Raw genomic sequence first — 19,608 nt, 5'->3', positions numbered from 1 at the left:
AGGCCGGGCAATAAAAAAATGACAATGGACAAATATCTCTTAAGGTCCAACTCCAACTATATATTTTTTCTATTGTAAAATTGTTCCCGATCTTTTAATTATAATTATGCAGTTTTTAGCCAAAATTAGTAAAAACTGTAAATTTTTAAGACATATTTTCTGCAGAGCGGCAGGAGTTCATCAGAATTTTGCCTCTGGGTTGTGGGCAGGACTGTTGATGTGGAAGTAACTTTACATTGGTATCCCAGCATTCCCTTGTTTTCACTCTCTCCAGTTTATTGCCCCTCACAAGCTCAAGCTAACATTGGGGTAAGAAAAAAAAAATGGCGACCAATTTTAGAGCTATGCAGCCATTTTGAATGACACGCCAGGTCATAGGAGGAAAAATGAAGATGTTAATGGAGCTGTTTGTAGACATATGCTACAAGAACATGATAAAAACATCAAAAACACAATTTCCATTGGAGTGGGTCTTTAACAAAAATAGCTTTTGTTAAGGACACAAGTGGCTTCACCTTATTTTAAACAATTCAATTAATACAACTTTTGCAAAAGCAAAAAATATATATATAAATATATATATACATACTGTATACTGTATGTAATAATTTGCCATTTTCTTCTGCTTTGTGCACTCTCACTTTTATTCACGGAAGCTAATAATCACTGCAAGACTTTTATCTCCATAGCAACACGTTGTCAGCTGGCAGTTTTAGAGGATCATAAAGGTAAAAATCCTAATAAGAAGTGAGAAAATGTTCAGAGATCCGAGCATTGGAAGGAAAAACATTTCACAGTACAGGAGTTTCACTTCAGAGTCTGGTGTTGTTCCTCACCTTTATCCAACAATCTCACCCTCATGCTCCCACCGTCAGTTCCAGATCAAAAAGAATCAAACTGGATTAGCTTCATTTGACTGCACTCCAATAGGAGGCGTTTCACCAACTTCAGGGAGACACAGGAGGCCCAGATGACTTGCATGACACATGAACTTCTCACACTCCACATTATCCATGATCTATAATTGGCATCACAAGAACTGCTCTGATATAGCTACAGCAGAGCTTATCCGATGATTGACCACCAGATGAATCATACTTACACACTTCTTTCCTCTATTCTGTTGCCAATACAGCAGAGAAATCAGAAAGAGCGATCGGTGTAAGGCAGCTCAGAGTGTAAATGAATTCAGGACTCAAAGACAGGAGCTGTCAGTCACCCTCCTCAACATGCATCTGCATCCCATCCAAACGCACAAGAATGTGCCATCACCGCTCAGGAAGGGTTCCCACACTCTTCTTTTTGCTGTCGGATTTTTATGTTAATCATGAATAAATCTGTTTTCACTACATCGTTGTAGATCATAATCATGTCTTGAGTCAAAGAGGAGGGAAAAAGGGCCCCTAATGGGGACACTGGAATGCTGGGTATACAAAAACACTTCCCTGTATTGGAAAACAACTGTTTGCCATTTCGGTTAACAAGCGTAAAAAGCACAACCATGTAATGTGGGTCAGGTGTGTATGTGCATACACACAAACATCGGAATCCTCACGCTACAAACATTACTGAAGCCACATACCTTCTTCCAATCCTAAGAAAAGATGTTTGGTCAAAAACTTTGTTTCTTGATGACACAGGGACAGAGGAACCCAAGAATAAGTCAACTTTAACAAGCTTGAACTGAAATTCAATTAGTCCAGAGTGTCCTCCCTTCATTAAATGTCACTCAGTTAAAAGAAGAATTAAAGTTCCTTGTCATGCAATTGTGTTTGGGTTGCTTTTGAACCACAGAAGATCTGCAAACGTGGTTTGCATGGGTGGGGAGGGCTCATAAATTTCACATATTCATTTGGTTTGGTTTGCCGTTACACGAGACTGGAGGAAACCACAAACTTAAGATGACTGAACTACCTGAAAAATGTAACTCAGCATGAAAAGAAAAATAAGCTAGGGATGAATGCCTTTGTTTAATTTTTTTTTTTTTTGCTTAACTTATTCAGTGATGTGTTACGGTCCCCTCCTTGAACCACCACCTTAACGTGGTGGGGGGTTTGAGTGCTTGGGTGATCTCAGGAGCTATGCTGTCGGGGGCTTCTGCCCCTGGTAGGGTCTCCCATGGCAGACAGGTCCTGAGTGACAAGCCAGACAAAGAGCGGTTCAGAACCCCTTTATGAGTGACAACAGCAGAGATTCCGCTACGTCGCCCGGATTGGCGTCACCAGGGCCCCACCCCGGAGCCAGGCCTGGGGTTGGGGCTCGTGGCCGGGGCTTCTCCCATGGGCCCCGGTCGGGTCCAACTCGAAGAAGCGATGTGGGATCACTCCCCAGTGGGCCCACCACCTGCAGGGGAGCTCTGAAGGGGCCGGTGCATTGTGGTTACGGTGGCAGTCGAAGGCAAGTGCCTCGGCGGCCCAAACCCCGTTCATGGAATTTGGCTTGGTTAAATTAGATTTAGTAGTAAATTTAGACTGTTCTTGTGGTTCTCTGTGTGCCAGGTTTTACTTGTCAAACAACTTCTTTGTGTTTGTTAATTACGCTCAGTCCATTTAGGAGCTCGGTTTTCACTTTGTTCAGGCCGCATCATTTTTGGCTTCATTCTTTTGTTCAATTATTACTCATTTTTTGTATTGTCACAAGGGATAGGTACTAAAACTCATTGACAAATTGGTACCGGTACTGACATGCTCAGTACTGCTTGTATCGTATAAAACCACACATTTCTGTGCTTTATTTCGAGCATCTCAATCATTTGTGTTATATTCAGATTTACTGTGCAGCTTTAATCAATCGTTTTACCATTACTTTTTGGGTGCGCTCATATATAAATGGGTGAGGTTATGAGAGTGGGTGGAGCTTCAGTCAAAATACAGAAGGCAAAGCAGGCAAATGTTTGGCTAAACTTTACAGCAAAAGATTATAACTCAGCTAAGTAGCATTTGTCCGCCCAACTGAGACGTCTAGTGCCACTATTGTTTCAACTGGTGTGTATTCTAGCGGTACACCTGTGGAGCATGTGACCAAAGTGTTCTTTATCAAAGATAAGAGCATTAAAGTTGAATAAAGAGAAGAGGAAAATGAATACGACTACCAGCACTGTAAAAAACAATGAGCATATAATATTAACATGCTGAAAGTTCATATTGTTCCTCAATAATAATACATTACCTGGCATACAATGTAAAATGAATTAAAAAAAAAAAAAAAAACATTGTGCATTTTTGGTTCTTAATTTGAGCTTTCTTTATTTAAGTTGTTACCTTAAAGTGTACGTTATTGTTACAAAAACATGTCAGTATTTATTAATTATTGTATTTTAATACCACAAAGGGCATTAAATGAATGTATTGTGTTTTAAATTGTTCTAAATTAAAAGGTTTTCATGAACATAAGGTAGTTTGTCTTTTTCCTACTTTCTTTTACGCATAAAATTATCAATAAGAATAATGGATCAATAAGCAGCATCGATAACAGGAGTAGCATCACTCAAATCTTAATGATACCCATCCCGAAGCACCAGATAAAATCTTAATGGTAGCCATTATCACATTTAAACTTAGGTTTTGTTTTGTCATATAATTATTTTTTTATTATGTTTCTGTCAAGCTTGTTCCAAGTTATCCAAACATTTAAATCAAAAGATAAGAACTCCAAACTATAGATGCAATTAATTAATTTTCAAAACTATAAAAAAATGAAATAAAATAAAAAAATGCTCAAAACATCTTAATCAGGGTTCCTTTCTTCTGCTGCATTTAAATGAGGTTCAAAGATGGTAGAAAAATATGTTTTAAAAATTATGGCAACATTAAATAAAAAAAAAAAAAAAAAAAAAAAATCACAGACTACTAAAAGTACCAGGTTGAAGCTCTTAATTCTATAAACATTTTAGAGTTAACATGCGAGAATAATTTAACATTTCACATTACCTCCATCGCCTTTCATCCCGTGACACTTGCGTTCAGAAAAAGGCTACCTTCCGCTTTTATAAAATAATTGGGTGCCTGAATGAGATGCTGGCCTTGAGGCATTGTTTGAATTTGTACTTTACAGCAAGAAAACCTTTTGGAATTTAAACGCATACAAAGCTTTAAACTCTGATGCGTGTCCATGTGAACATGGGTACATGAGTCTGTACCAAGTAACAACACAGTGGAGCACTGATAGAGGGTGTTCTCACACAATCTCAGTCTTTAAATAGGATTGTAGAGCTAATGCTTTTCCATTCGGAGAAATCAGTGACTATTGATAATGCAGCAAAGCGTGTAAATAGGTTTTGGCTCACTCTTAGACTTTCAATTCTAAAAAAAAAAATAATTGGAAACTGGTGTGCAGATTCTGGGGGCACGCAGCCATGGATGGGGAAAAAATGAACTACATCACAGGACTGTTCTTACATAGCAATTTATATCTCATTAACCTTTAACTCTGCAGTGGGCACCGAAGTGCTATGAGACAAGGGCCTGGTTAGGCGTGTAAATGGAAATTGGAATCAAGTACAACGCTTAGTGTGGGTTTATGCCACCAAATGTAATTCAAGAGGTTCATGCAGGTCAGACAGCAATATGATGAAAATCTTTCCAAATAAATTCTGAGCTTTAGACACGAGTGAAAACTAGAAATGACATTGTTGAGCTTTGGCTAAGTAAACATGGATGTTTTCCCAAGAAGCAACACTATGAGCCTTCAAAGCTCATTGCAGTTCACAGAGTAGCTATTAGGTACCTGTTAAGCAAGAATGGAATTAATCATTTAAAATGGTTCTTAACAACAACAAAAAAAACTTTTTTCTCTTCATCTTTGCTGTTAATAAAATCAAACTTTATTATGAAGCAATTTCTTCCCCTGCTACAAATATTTAAAAAAGTAATTATCTCAAGATATAGTTGTCAAATATTTTAAAACGTCAAAGTCAGACCAACTTCAAGTGCACTATGTTTATGTTCACTTGTTGAAGGAGTTTTATCTCCCATGTAGCACTGGATTAAGTTGGTGGGGGGAGTGTCTGGGTTTCTGCCCCCCTGCTGATAACCTTGGGATGGACAAAGCTCTTCAGAGTTAAGTATTAGAAGATTACAAGCTCCCAACTTTTTGTGTATGTCCCTGTTGACTTTAGCGGTGCTGTTATCAGCCACTGGCTAATTTCCCACAAATACTGTTTATTTACAGATACCCAGGGAGCTGATTCCCACAGTTCTCGGGTCATTTGAGTATCACTCATATCCTGTTAGCTGCTGATCCACTTCTGAAGCCAAAACTCAGGTTTTGCTGTTTATTTTGGCGTCTCACTCACTGGGAAACAAAGCTGAGCATTGTCAGTTCTATTCACTTCCTTCTTATTCCGTTGCCCTATTAATGCGTTTCTGGGCAGATTTGAGAGGATTTGATTTACTGCCCCACAACACAACATTTTGATCTAATTAGAGCTCATTTTCAATCAAAATGCTGCAGGAGGGTGTGGGATCTGGACAACATTTAATAAAATGGAACACTGAGTGCTCGTCTTTTTTTCCTATGATCGATTTCCAACCAGAGATTAACTTGACAACAACAAACAAAACATTTTTTCCTGTGTAATTCGGAATTTAATGGATACAAATGTTTTACTGTCCTAACCTTCATTTACATCACATGTGTCAAAGTCAAGGCACGGTGGCCGGATCCAGCCCTTCTGGTAATTATATCCAGATCATTTTATTTTTTATTATTAATGTCTCCATGTTATCTCTAGCTTATTTCTAAGTTGTGTAATTTTGACAAAATAAATTTTTATGGAGGGTAAATTATTGAAAGTTATTTAAGGTTTCAGTTGATTAATTGTGGAATAATATTACTGCCTTTTTATCATTTATAATTATGTTAAAAAGTTACGGTTTTAAAGTTTCAAAAATTTTCATTCTGCTAGCTTTTTGTACTTTTTTTCCATTTACTAAGGTGTTTCAGGCTATTTTGGAGTTTAGCTAATATTAGCTAGCTACGTACTAGCTGTTTTGGCTAATTTGGGCTTTTTAAAAGTTTTTCAGGCTGTATCGGAGTTAGGCTTATATTTACGCATTAGCTGTATTGGCTAATTTATGCTTTTTTTCAGTTTTTTAGGCTATTTTGAAGTTTTGCTATTTTTTCAGCTACATACTAGCTGTTTTGGCTAACCAAAGTTTTTGGTTTTTTTTTTTAGTTTTTAGGCTAATTTGACATTTAGCTAACATTTTAGCTGGCTATCAGCTTCAGCGTTTCCAGCTACAGCTATCAGCTTCAGAGATTTCAACTATCAATTTCAGCATCTTCAGCTATCAGCACTATCGTTTTTCAGCGGCCAAATTCAGCTTACAGCATTCTCACAGGTAGTGCTATCTATCTAGTTCATAATTATGTTAAAAAGTTACGGTTTTGAAATAAATGTTTATCTTGTTCGACCAGCAACCCAACGTATATTTTGGATTTTGGCCCCTTGTGCGATTGAGTTCGACACCCCTGATTTACATCTTTCATGCTTCGCTTTAGCAGCAAAAATGCTGTTTTATAGTTTTTTTTGTTTTGTTTTTTTGGGGGGTTTTTTAGTACATTTGTTCAATCCTAAATATGACAGGATTCAGTTTCAAGGCTCTTTATTAGGATTTGTTCTAAAATATGAAGAAGTCATATGAAAAGGTTACGGTCAGACCGTTAGTGTTTAAGGATGAAATGTGGCTTTAAAAATTAAAGTAAAGTAAGTTCTTCTACAGGAGCAAATACTGATGCATAGACCTACAGTGCTCTCTAGCAGTATTGGAAAAATTAAAATATGAGACCATTTATTTCTTAAAAATCACACATAAGTGGCACCTGAGTACTTAAGTCGCAGCTCCAGCCAAACTATGCGAAAAAAAAGAAGAAAAAAAAAATGACATATGCTTTGAAAAAAATCAGTACGTTGTTATCAGGCATTGCTCCATCGTTGGGTGTAGAGTGGAGTTTATATGAAACTATGACTGAATATTGTTAATAATACTCAGTGGATCTGCAAACTAGGTTTTTAGTGACTCCAACAGTGAATACGATGTATAATGCATAGTTATTTCAGCTCATCTGTTATTTAATCTTCAGCGATTGAAATTTTTAGTCCTGCCATCAATCTGTCATTTCTTCAGCTCTCTGCTGGGTTCACACTTCAATACATGCTGGATGATTTACAGTGAGATGTTCCTGCAGCGCGACCCAAAGCTGACAGTCAAGAAAAAAAAAAAAAAGACTGAAGGATGAAATTTTAGGAAGCCAATTAAAACCAAATCCAACAACCTGCTAAAAGAATAAAGGTGCAGAGGGATAAATGCATACATTCAAATGTCAGTCATGCAAGCTACTAGCTAACATTTCTTCCTGCTCTCACTAACTGCATGAAACAGATGAAAACAAATGTATTAATTCAATAAAAATGTCTATCTTCATATTAATAATTACAAATGCACTTGTGTGTGTGTTAAAAACAGGTGTAGTCACAGGATTATGTCACTGAGCTTGAGTTACGTTTCCATTGTTCTGACAGCCAGTTACTAATTAGCTCTCAAGTCTTAACTTTTCTAAATGCCAAAGGAAATGCATGATGACCATCTTTAGCCACAGGTATTTAACCCATCATTCACAGGGGCTTGGATGATGCACAGCATCACTGACTTCACCCATTCCACTGATCACAGGGATGCAGAGCCCGTAACTAAGAGCAAATTACCCCTGAGAGCTATAATTTTCAGTTCCTCTTTGTGCATGGGTGGACGGAGGTGAGCACTGACCTTGTTTTCACCCATTTCATTGACCAGGTGTTCATTTAGGAGCTATCTTTTAACAGTTGCCACTTCCAGTATCAGGAAGAGCCAATATCAAAGAGAGACAGAGGAAGGGCTGACACCGAGACGCTCACGCTCCATTGATCAAACTAAACAAAATAAGCCAAGTGCAGAGAAAACCATCCTAATTTATGCAAATTGCATACTCTTAGGGAGGATCTTGGTTAAAGTAAATGTAGTTTTTTTTTCTTTTTAGTAAAAACAATAGACAAAAAAATGAAATATTAAATTCCATGCAGTGTTAAAAGAACTCTGGGGTTCTAAAATGTAAAAGGGCACATTGTTGTTCAGAGTAAGGCTCTTTTTTTGAGCAGTTTAAAAGCAAAGAAAAGAAAATGAAAGATAGATTTAGCTGTTGCAATGTTAAACCAGAACTTTGCAATAAAATATAAGAATTATTTATTTTTTTCTTCTGTACAATTGAAACCCTTCTCAGACTTCCTATATCTTTCTACAATTGCAATATGTCACGGTTTTCAATTGTCTCACATTAATATGACTTGTTTTGTGGTATGTAATACCAAAGGGACATTTTACTTTGTGTTAGTCTTCATTGTTCAACCCTTTAACACAAGAGATGTCACAGAAAATAACACACTCTTTGACATACTCTAATTCTTCAAGTGTCTATGCCAGGCATGTCCAAAGTCCGGACTGTGGGTCGAATGTTCCACCGTGAGCCAAGCTCCTGTTATAAAATCAATGATATGTATCCCCCAGTAGTTCCTAAGAACTGTGTGTACGATGTCTTGATTGTGATTTACTAAATTCCATCATAAGCTGTTGTAAACCTGAGGCAACACTGTTGCAAGACCCTTCTGTGACACTTTGTGGCTCATTTCTAAAATGTTGACTGAATGAACCGATTAGTTTCCCTAATCAAATCTATAGTGCTTTGTACTTCTGATAACTTTTTGTGTTATTTTCCTGTTTACATGATTTACGTTTGGAAATGTTTCTGTCTTATTCAAACAGACTTTCTTTTCTGGTCTTCAAATACAAAAATTACAATAATTTGGGTAAAAATTTATCTAATTGCTGTCTAATCGCTGTCAACATGTTACAAAATGGCAGCAGACGATCAGGAAATGACGGAGAAAGTTCTGGCCTGATTCCTCGAGCGGCGGAGGTAAGACATTTTGTGTAAGTGACATCAACACCTTGCTATGTCCAGTAAAATAATATGTCAATGGTTCCATCTGAATAATTGAAAGTAATCCATTGCAAAAAAAATCTAGTTCATTTGCATTTAATACTTTTGTGAGGAATCCAGGGCAAATGGTTGGCCCTCTTTGCAATACGTTTGGACACCCCTGGTTTAAGCAACTTTACACCAACACATCAAAATCAGCTGTTTTACTTCAATTCACTGCTGTAAACTGGCGCATGACAGCTTTTCTCTAACTCAGAATTACATTAATTCCATAAACAGTTTAAGAGTTACAATAGTCAAAAGAATATCAACAATAGAGATAAAGTTCTGGTGTTATAGGGTTGACCGTTCTAAATGAGAAAACCTTAAAAACAAAGAATTACAAGTAAATAAGTATTAGGAAATCTTAAAACCAGTAAAATATATAGTATTTTAAATCTCCACACTTCCTACTTTTCAAAATAGTTCCAGTTTTTCAGTGTTCTTATGTAATACAAGCAGAAAACAAAACAAGTTCAGTTACTTAACAACTTGTTTCTACGTCATTGTTGGCTACAACCCACACAACCCACTCATCCATTACTAAGTATTTCTTCTGTGACTGGCTCATATTCATGATGCACGGTCACCTGGCACTTCTCTGTGACTTGAAGGACAAAGAAGGAAAATGAGTGTCTGTTTGAGAAGCAGGTGGGTGGGTCGAACTAATGAGTGGGTCTATTGTTGAGTCTCACCCCACTGTCACGGTGCTGGACCACGGCGAACGACTCATTCCCACACTGTCACGAACACCATTCTGCGTCTGTCCTCCACTCCTCAAGTGTTGACGGGCCTCGGCTGTGTGGAGGTATTCCGCAAACCTCATCTCCTCCCTGCACAAAACCAACAAGACGGCAGTTAAAAAGAGGTGTTTAAATAGGGACTCTCCATTCTATCAAGCTTCTTATTATTGTTGGTTTTTTTAATAGGCTAGGTCTCAGACGGATGATGCCAAACGTGAGAATAAAGACACACACACTTGTACTCATTATTAGATGGTGCTTTTATGCTAACAATATCTTTGGGTCAACAGATGACAAAAAGAATGGAGCACTGACAGGATGACAGGAGGTCAATGCAGTTGCATGAAAGATGATACACAATCTACAACACAATGCGTACAACAGGTGGGGAGACGGATGCAGCTTGTATTTATAGAGTATATCAGCATTGATCTCTTCTTGTTATCTTCATTACAGAAAAAGTACACATCTCAAATGAGGTTCACTATTTTATAAGGCTACCCACAGCTGATAGATGCTGTAAAACAAGTTATTTGTGAAAAACAATTACATTCCCTACTTCAACAGGGTTATACAACAAATATACTCCATGAATCTTGACATGAGATGTAAAAAAATGAACAAGTTGTGCATAAACTATTGAAATAGTCTTTTTAAAGTCCCACTCCAATCATCTTTTGGTTTATTGTAAAATAATTCCCAGTGGTCTTTTATACATGACTATGCTGTTTTTAGCCAAAAATAAACAATTGTTTTCTAGAACATAACTTCTAGAGTGGCAGTCCATCAATAGACATTCACCTCTTGAGTTGTGGGGAAGGACTGTAGCGTAAAGCAAACTTGTCCCCCATTTCCATCACCCATCTGTTTACACTATCCATCTAGCTTACAGCTCCTCACAACTAAAACACTAAAATTCACTGGTGTAAAAAAATGATGAGCAATATTGAAAGGTATCCAGATGTAAACCTTGGAGTCGGATGCGGTCAGGAACTGATGGTGGAGGACCCAAACGTAGGAGACCGGGCTTGATGGCAAAAACTTAAAATATTTAATTAACTGAAACATGACAAAAAAAAAAAAAACATGGAGACCTAAAACAGTGGCAGAACATGACAGAGCAGCGCAAGGAATAACTGAACACCAGACATTTAAATAAGCTGGGGGCAATTAACGGAACTTGAGACAGCTGTGGATCATGACAAACCTGAAACTGGTGTGACTGATAACTTAGAACATGGTCAAATATAACAAAATCAAAACTAAACCACAGAATCCTCACAGATGACAGCTCGGACAAGGAAAACAAAGACATAAACAGATCTAGTCATCTACAAGTGTCTAATGAAGCAGCTCAAATAGGTGTTTGTTACTTTAGACGCAGGGCTCCTTTAAGAGTTTTGCTCACTCCTGTACATAATGTTGTATCAGGTAACACGAGGAAATATAAACAAACTGTGTATAATTTAATCTGCAATAATCTCATTTTAATTTGTTCGAAACTTAATATGAAATTAAATTAAAAAAATGAGTAGAACTTTAGGTAAAAATTAAGATTTTACTATCAGGTAAATTAAGAGAGATTTCAAGTAGTCCTAAAATATTAACAGTTTTCATTATAGGACATAAAATTGGTCTAAATAATGAAGGTTAGATGCTGTAGCTATTACTTAAACATTGCGGAAACATTTTATAACAAAAACTGACATCTTATTTGTCGTTAGCATATTGCTTTACTATTCAAAAATATTTTTTAATTTATATTTGTGTGGGAAACAACTGATTTTATCTTTGGTTTGGTGCTTAATAAAGCGTATAAAACTTGAATTTTTCACCTGTTTAACATTCAAGGAAGATTATCTGTGATTTCTTCTTTCGCTAATAGGCCGAACAAAAATACTAACGTTAAAAAATAAACTAGGAGTAGTTGTCTTGTGGTTAAAAAGGTTAAAATAGCACAACATCAATCAAAAAATTATTAGTAAATCAGATTTGTAATTATTAAATGAACCTACACATGCACTGTTTCAGTCAAGAGTCCTGCAGCATCTCTAAACGTACTGCTCTGGGCTTTTGTGGGCTAACGTTTAATTTTCATGATTTACTACTTTAGAGGAACAGAGGCCCCAACGAGCAGGTGTTTTCAGCAAAGCTGCTCTTCAAATTTAATGTGCATCACCTGAACAGCAGCGCTGCATGTCCAAACATAAACCTGGTAACTGACAGGCTGTATTTACTATTATTCATTTGATTTATTTACCTCAAAAACACCCAACTTCTCCAAGGCAACCAGAACTGTTGAAGCGTTCACTTCTTCTTCTTTTTTTACTCTCTACTGCAGCACTTTTACCTCCCTCAGGTAAAACAGATACACGAACAATCACCCAACTTTGAGATGATGGAGCTCATTTACCTAAAGAACTTTAGCAGATGTCCGCCCACTTACTTTCTCCTATCAACCATTCAGCGGCAGAACAAATATGACAAAAACATCATAAAGGCGTTATTGAAACTGATGGCAGGCAATAAAAGTGTGCAACTTAATAATATAAAAGGCTGCCTGCATATACCATGGAACAAATATTTTCCGTTTTTCCAGCTTATAAAACTACAATCCAAGCCATAGCGAGACAAGCTGATGGATGTTTTTCCCTAAAGCTCTGATATTTTTCTGCTCGTCAAACGGAAAACAAAATGTAAATTCCTTCAATTTACTGTTTAACCATTAAAAAGGAGCATAAACTTAATTATTTGCCTCCACAAAACCAAACAAATCCGGCCAAATGCAGAAGGAAATAAAAACAGCCAATTTATTGCTTCTTTAATAAGGGCTCAGCATAAAATATTATTTTAGAGCTACTAGGAATTCTGAAAAACATGCTATGAACTGGTTTATGATAGAAGTTTGAGTTTCTTAGCAACATTAAGGAGTGATTATACATAGAGTAACCTCTGATCTGAAGCCTAATGTAATTTCAGAGCACAATGCCATACCTTAGCTTTGAAGTTTGGTTCACGGCTGTGAAACTGAATTTCCTGTGTGTGTAAGTGCTCGTATAATCATTTATTCATTTGAAACAGCTGCGAGAGATGTCCATGTCAGGAAGTGATGAGTAAAGCCAATTAAAACTGGGGTCAAAAGCAAAAACCAGAGGATGAATCACTCTTAAAGTCACGCTGTATGTTTTGCAAAACAAAAATCCAAGACATATAACCAGCTTTGCAAACTTTTGTCATGTTATTTACTTCCACAAACAAAACAAGGCAAGTAAAAAAGCATAAAAACAAAATACAACCAAATATACCTCACGTTCCTAAGTTGAAAAATATTCCCTTCATATCAGTCTGTTTATACCTTATATTGAGCAGAGTGCGTAACCATATTTCACCCCAAGAGGAATCTAATAACATGTATACGTGCTGTATATTGTTGAGGTTTCTCATAAAAAGATCCTTCACTGGTGTGTGCTTTAATGGCTGTTATTTATATTTGGACTGGGCAGGTTTATTCTGTGAGCCTTAAAAAAAAAAAAAAAAAATCATTACACACGTCCTTTGGGAAAGGGTATGGCAAACCTCAACAGATGACTCAGCAGTAATTTGTTTTCTTCTTTATAATGTTACTAGTTACCCTCCACTGAGGTCATAAAAAACATCAGCAATAAGAGGTGAGAAATGCCACATGGTGAGGTTTCTGCAGGTTTTTACATGAAAAATATAACCACTTTTAAATAAGTAATCTACAGAAAAATAAATAAAAAGGTAAGGGCTCCAATATGAAACCGATTTATTATTAATTAACACTTTTTACATATGAGTTTTTGGTACACAGACCTCATTTTAAAGTCCCACTCCAACCTTATTTCTTTTTGTATTGTAAAATCCTTCCTATTGATTTTGTAATTATGATTTTTAGCCAAAAAAAGGGTAATTTCTTAAGACATATTTTATGTGCAGCGGCAATAGCTCATTAGAATACAATTCTGGGTTGTGGGCGGGGCTGTTGACGCCGAGCATCACGCCCTGTCACATGCAAGCTTAAGCTAACATTAGCGCCGCAAAAATAACGACAAGTAATATTGGATCAATCCAGTAGTATAGTTTCAACCCTGAATCACAGTTTTGAACACCTAAGCGTGAGCGGGCACGCCCATTTCTATAATTGCGTCATTAGTCTGAGCATTTTCTAGCATCCAGTTTACTGATCCAACACGATTTAAATTAAGAAATACTCAGAATTGCAGTTTTAATTGTAAATTCTTTTAAATGGAACTTCTACTATGAGAAAAAATGCTACAAGAACATGTTAAAAACACACAAAAAAAGATTATTGTATCTTCCAGAGTATACATCGCCCTCTAGCGGTTGTTAGAGGAAACAATTGCTAAAGGACAACCAGTGTTTACTGGGAAAATAACAAATATATGAGCTTATTTATGTGTAAAAAGAAAAAAAACACAAATAAGTCGCTCCTGAGTACAAGTGGCACGCACCCCTGGCAAAACTATGAAAAAACTGCAACTTATACTCCAGAAAATACAGTATTGGGTCTTTAACAAGTATGCCATAATAATGTCAGAATATAACATACCAACGTCAGAGAGAGAGTTACATTAAACCATATTTGGCAGTGTGAAAAATACAACCTTTCAACCCAATGCATGCAAGTAAAAACAGTCTGTCAGAAAATATCTCTGCTAAACTCTATAGCATAAAAAATACACAACTTCAAACCCATATTTGTCTGAATCACTCATAAATCTGTCTTCTGCTCAAACAGATGTTCAGGTTTCCCTCTTCCAGGATTCCCGACAAGCACAGAAAAAGATTACATCACCTAATGGTTTCAAAATGAAAGGAGATGCGTTTCATGCCAAGTTCGATAGGAGCTGATGGAAGTGAGTGTAAACTTCACTGGAACAGCAGAAGTAATAAATGTAATGGATTCCTGATGGAGTTAGAGAGGAAAGTAAAAAGCATTGCTTTGGCTTCAGCTTCACGTGAAAGGTCAACAAAAAAACTGCCAGAAGAATTATTAGAAAAAAGCGTTTTCATTATTGAGATGTATGTTGTAAGTTAATACATAAATTACTGTAAATAATCTAAACTGCAGTTAACTACTAAACTCTTAAGAAACTGTCAACATTGGTAAAATAAACAAAATCTATAGGTTTTCTTATTAAAAATAGAATAAAGAAACATAACAAAATTGAATTTTTTTTTAAGTTATAAGTTTGCTTTTAAGTTATTTTTGGAATACAACATTAAGATAACAATGAGTTTAAGAGATTTCAAATTGGAAAGTTTTTTTTACAAATAAAACTTAATTTATGAACTTTTCAATAAATATATTTACATATTGAATTCTATGTTCTTTTAAAGATAATTTAAGGTTTGTTTAAGCTTTTGTTTTTAAGTACCCACAGGTGTGTTAAGCAGGACCCCATGCTAACATTTTAAAATCACATATTTATACATTTTAACTTAGCAACCTTTTATATAGAAAAATTATTGCATATCACTGTCTTATGAAATTATTTTTTCATTAAATATGCGTGCCATTTTTATTTGATTTTCTTGCTTTAAAACAGCTCATTGTTTTATAGGACCGAAGTCAGGTTAGCTAGCAGCTAACCGTTACCTTATTAGCTTACCTTAAACAGAATCCATCACGTCGTTTAAGCTGTTTTTTTTCTTCTTTATCTTATTTTTGTATTGATTTTTTTTACTTGAAACTAGACTAAACTGGGATAAACAATGGATAAATCCAAAATCAACAGCAAAGATTTACAAATAAGAGGTTTAAGCTAGCCGTGGGCCGCGAGCGATTCACACTTGCGCATGCGCAAAACGCTTCCTGTTAAACCCAAAACAGAAGAATACCACTGAGAATAAAACTTTCAAAATAAAATGCGTCCATAATATCCGACTTAATAACCATCAAATAGACATTAAATAGGTTATATATATATATATATATATATAAAACCTATTTAATGTCAAGTCAGATTACACTTTGCCACTTAAAAAATAAAAAAATCTAAAAATCCAAACTTATAAGCAAATGACAATAAATGAAAATATTAAATTTAGCTTTATTAAAGGTGCTTGAACTCTATTTTCAGACAGTTGGGGAAACTTTAAAATAACTAAAAACAATCCATTTTGTTTAAAATTATGTTTCATATGCATGGAAAACGTGGCTAACACGTAGGAAAATTGATATTTGCTTCGATTTCTTCTGCAAAATAATAGAGTTGTTAGTGTGGCTCAAGCAGGGACCCTCATATTTTGTCATGTGTTTCTCGGTCTAACAGGGAGACACAACCAGAGACACAGCTGGCATTTCCAGAATAAATGATTGTTGTCAGGAAAAGCCTTGAAGCTCCAGTTGTGCTGTCCTTGTTTTCTCCAATCCAACCTTTTCCTGACGGTCAGACCTCGAGTAAGGGGCATATTTCTGCCAATAAGTGTGAGCGTTTTTTTTTTAAACTGTAATGTTCCCAAAACGTGTCATCCCTCTCCAATACTAATGCAGCTCTTGCGCCTGAAATTCAGAGCTGGAGCCAGACAGCAAATCATTGACATTCATGCACCTGGTTTGCCACCTGTCACTGCTGGCAGCTGATCGGGCGGCACAGTCATATCTGTTTGCATTCATCCAGACTCTGCACACGGAAACCCACAACAGAAAATGAGATCTGTCCCCAACTTGAACTTCTGTATTTACATTTCAACTTTTTTTTTCAGATTTATTATAATAAAATCGCAAAGTCAACTTTACTTTCTTTACTTGTCAGCACAGTCATGTCTGATTGTTGAATACACGAGTACACAGCAAGTAAACATGATTCACAACAGGTAAACATCTTTGAAAAACACAGAAAAACATCAATTCTGTTTGCAATAAATAAATAAAAGTACAAATATATGTACAAAATATGCCACTGCCTTATTGTAGGCATAGAAAAACCTCATTTTAGGGCACCGTGTATCTGATAGTGTATGATAGAATATGAAGCACTGGCACAGAGAGTTTCTACAGGAAAACAAAAGACAGAATGCCAACATGAAGTGTAAAGTTTGGAGTTGAATACAACAGTATGGGAAAATTACTATGTTTTAGGCACTAACTGTGTTTTTCTTGTTGTATTTTTCTGATAATGGAGGACATATATTGGGAAAATTAAGCTCAAAATTGCATTGTTGAGTATTTCTTTAATCAAATCATTGTGAAACAGTAGCAGACAAAAAAGTGCAGCTTGAAAAAGACCTTATTTGTGGTTCAGAAACGTTGCTGGGTGAGCCACAAGTTCCCTGCTCCACTCCATTCTGATGCATCAACTTTTGGACGACTAGAACCATGTACGTCTTTGTTTTCCTGGTCTGAGCAAACTCCATAATTGTTCCAAATTAAGCTGAAATATTTGGAATCTATTACAATTTGATGGACAGATGACGGGGCCAAATTTGAGAGTTTTTGATTTTTTTTCCGTGCTTCTAGACGATGAGAACGCTTTCCTGCTGCCTTCATGTGGTCAGATAATTATCATTTTCTCCACAGTTTCACAATGGATTAAAGATGTATTCTTTCATTTAAAACTTTAGAAAATAAGGTATATATTAAGAGGTACTGAACAAAAATTTAGTTTGGTATGGAAACCCGTTTTAACTTTTTTTAATCACCCATCTACAAAATTGACAGAATGACCCTTTTTCTCTGTTGCTGTATTTTTTTTTCTCATTTGTTTTTTGGTATTTTATTTTATTGCTAGTCATTTAAGTACTGTATCCTGACAATTTTTCTCCTCTTTTTCTTATATTTGTCTCAATGTTATGTTGTAATTATAACTGATATAATTGTTGATGGCAGAAATGGGGGAGCGGGCGGTTATTGTTTGTGTTGTTTTGTGTTATGTGGAAAAGACAATAAATATATATATAAAAATGAGAGATAATTATTATTTTAGAAGTATTTGGCTAATTATTTAGTTGTCATGTGTACATAAAACCAAGGCCACTTTGCATAGAGCTGTTTCGTAACTAAAGATTATCATGAAATCACCTTATTTTTCTGAAATTAATTGTGAACCACTAGGAGGGTGTATTTAACAAAATAAAAAATAAAAATGTAAATATTTGGGGATCCTTTTATGATGATTTGGATGCCTAAAATGAATTAAATCATTCAGTTTTTTCCATTTTTATCCTCTTGAAGATAATTTTAGTTTTTATAGGAACCCCTGTTACAACCAAAACACAAACTCAGCTCTAACTTTTCTTTTTACAATCTTATTTCAGAAGTAAAGAGAAAAAACAATCTTTCATACAAAAAAAAGTATAAATTATGGCTTCAGCAACAAACGGGTGGACCTCATCTTTCAGTTCAAATATTCCGCTGAGAGCTTGGCTGACGGCGGGACAATCGCCTGCTGGAGCGATGCAGCCTGGTGTTTCACTGATACGGCCTCCATATTCTCCCCCAGCTGCAAATAAAATAAATACAGAGCCCGAGGGATGAAATGTGTGTGGCGAGGAAGAAAAGCAGCGAGGGTAAAGAAGCAAGCCAGATGGGAGGGGAAGGGGAAAGGTTATGGTGGCGGGAGACAAAAGGAGGAAAAAATAAACCCCACGCAGAGCGCAATAAAAAGTGACACTGAACACCCAAGCGGTGCCTTCTTTAAGGTGCAAGACACATGAGACGCAATCTTTATCTTCTTTTTGCCAGATATATTTTACAAAATAAGCAGATATATTTTAGTACAAAATGCTTTACAGTATTAAATATAAGCCCCGTGGATGTCGTATCTTCTGCACAGCTGCAGTGCTGGCTCCTTAGGAGCATGAACTCTGTCCAAACTCAGAGGTACACAATGGTTTCCTCCCTGCTCTCCTCCCCATCACTGTCAGTCTCCAAGGAAACCAGCGCGCTGAGGTCCAGCTGAGGGTCACTGGGGTGCGGGAACACTGGATACGGGTTGGTTCCGCTTGCTGCTGACGTCCACGTCTCACCGTTGTGATCTGAATAACCACAGAACAAAAGCTCACATTAGGATTTTACCTTGAAGAAATTTCTTAATTGAGCAATAAATAATGATCAGGAACAGATGTGTAGACACTTATTTAATAAACACAGACCGATTGTTTAACCCACTTATCTAATCTGTAACAAGCTCAGATAAAGCGGTCTGCCGCCTCCTCCTGCGCCGCAGCACGACGCAGACAGAAAACAATTTGATTCTGAGGACGTCGATCACCCCACTTCTACTCAACAATGTGCTCCTAACGCAATCAGCTGTTCGGCTTTAATGACAGCTGCCTGCTCACACTTGACGTCCAGCTGAAAGAGACGCAGGGACCGGAAATGAAAAACGATCCGGCGCGTTTGGCTTTGATGCTTCAAGCCCTTAAGCTGGAGAATATATGGCTGACTGGAGGGCTTTGGAGCAGCCAGCTGAACTCCTCTCAGAGCACGGGGCGTCCCCTTCAAGGATCCACCGCATGACATTATTACTCAATTTTAAAAAAAAAAAAAAAAAAGAGCGTGTGTTTTTGTGTGACGTGCAGCTGAGTGTGGATGGCATAATTGCGTTTTTAAGCGTGGCGGCGCGGCGGCTGCTGTATAGCATTAGGGCAGGTGTGCTGTCATGGTAACAGATGGCGTGAACTATAAATTGCCTCACTGTGTCCCCGTTGGGAAGTGTCTCTGTTTGATTAATTATATAAGAGTCTGTTAGAGTAGCTCTCTTAGCCAACATATAGGTCTGGTCTCTGATAGATGAGACAACAAGCAGAGAGACGATAAAAACCCTCGATCTCTGTCTTGGAGGTCAGAATATCTGAGCAGAAATAA

General features: G+C 36.6%; 1 protein-coding gene and 1 long non-coding RNA gene across 7 annotated transcripts in view; both read right to left on the bottom strand.

The window, feature by feature from the left end:
* LOC112136114 overlaps window positions 1–12,789 on the bottom strand; it is a 71,324-nt gene extending 58,535 nt beyond the window's left edge. The window contains exons 1-2 of one of the 2 annotated variants that reach the window (XR_004948817.1): window positions 12,750–12,789; window positions 9,708–9,845 (exon numbers count right to left, since the gene is read on the bottom strand). This is a non-coding gene — a long non-coding RNA (uncharacterized LOC112136114). Of the gene's footprint in view, window positions 1–9,707; window positions 9,846–10,724; window positions 11,065–12,749 lie in introns of those variants that run through there. The other variant, XR_004948816.1, reaches the window with a different exon arrangement.
* A 3,740-nt stretch (window positions 12,790–16,529) lies between these two features.
* Window positions 16,530–19,608, bottom strand: part of arhgef28a (Rho guanine nucleotide exchange factor (GEF) 28a) — a 72,843-nt gene continuing 69,764 nt past the window's right edge. For all 5 annotated transcript variants that reach the window (XM_024299620.2, XM_024299623.2, XM_024299622.2 and 2 more), the window contains one exon: window positions 16,530–18,776. In XM_024299620.2, the coding sequence (XP_024155388.1) occupies window positions 18,616–18,776 (161 nt within the window). In that variant the 3' untranslated portion in view covers window positions 16,530–18,615. The remainder of the gene's footprint in view (window positions 18,777–19,608) is intronic.

Source organism: Oryzias melastigma, linkage group LG12, assembly GCF_002922805.2.
Source record: "Oryzias melastigma strain HK-1 linkage group LG12, ASM292280v2, whole genome shotgun sequence".
Lineage (NCBI taxonomy): Eukaryota > Metazoa > Chordata > Actinopteri > Beloniformes > Adrianichthyidae > Oryzias > Oryzias melastigma.
This window is presented reverse-complemented; position numbering and strand designations above follow the sequence as displayed.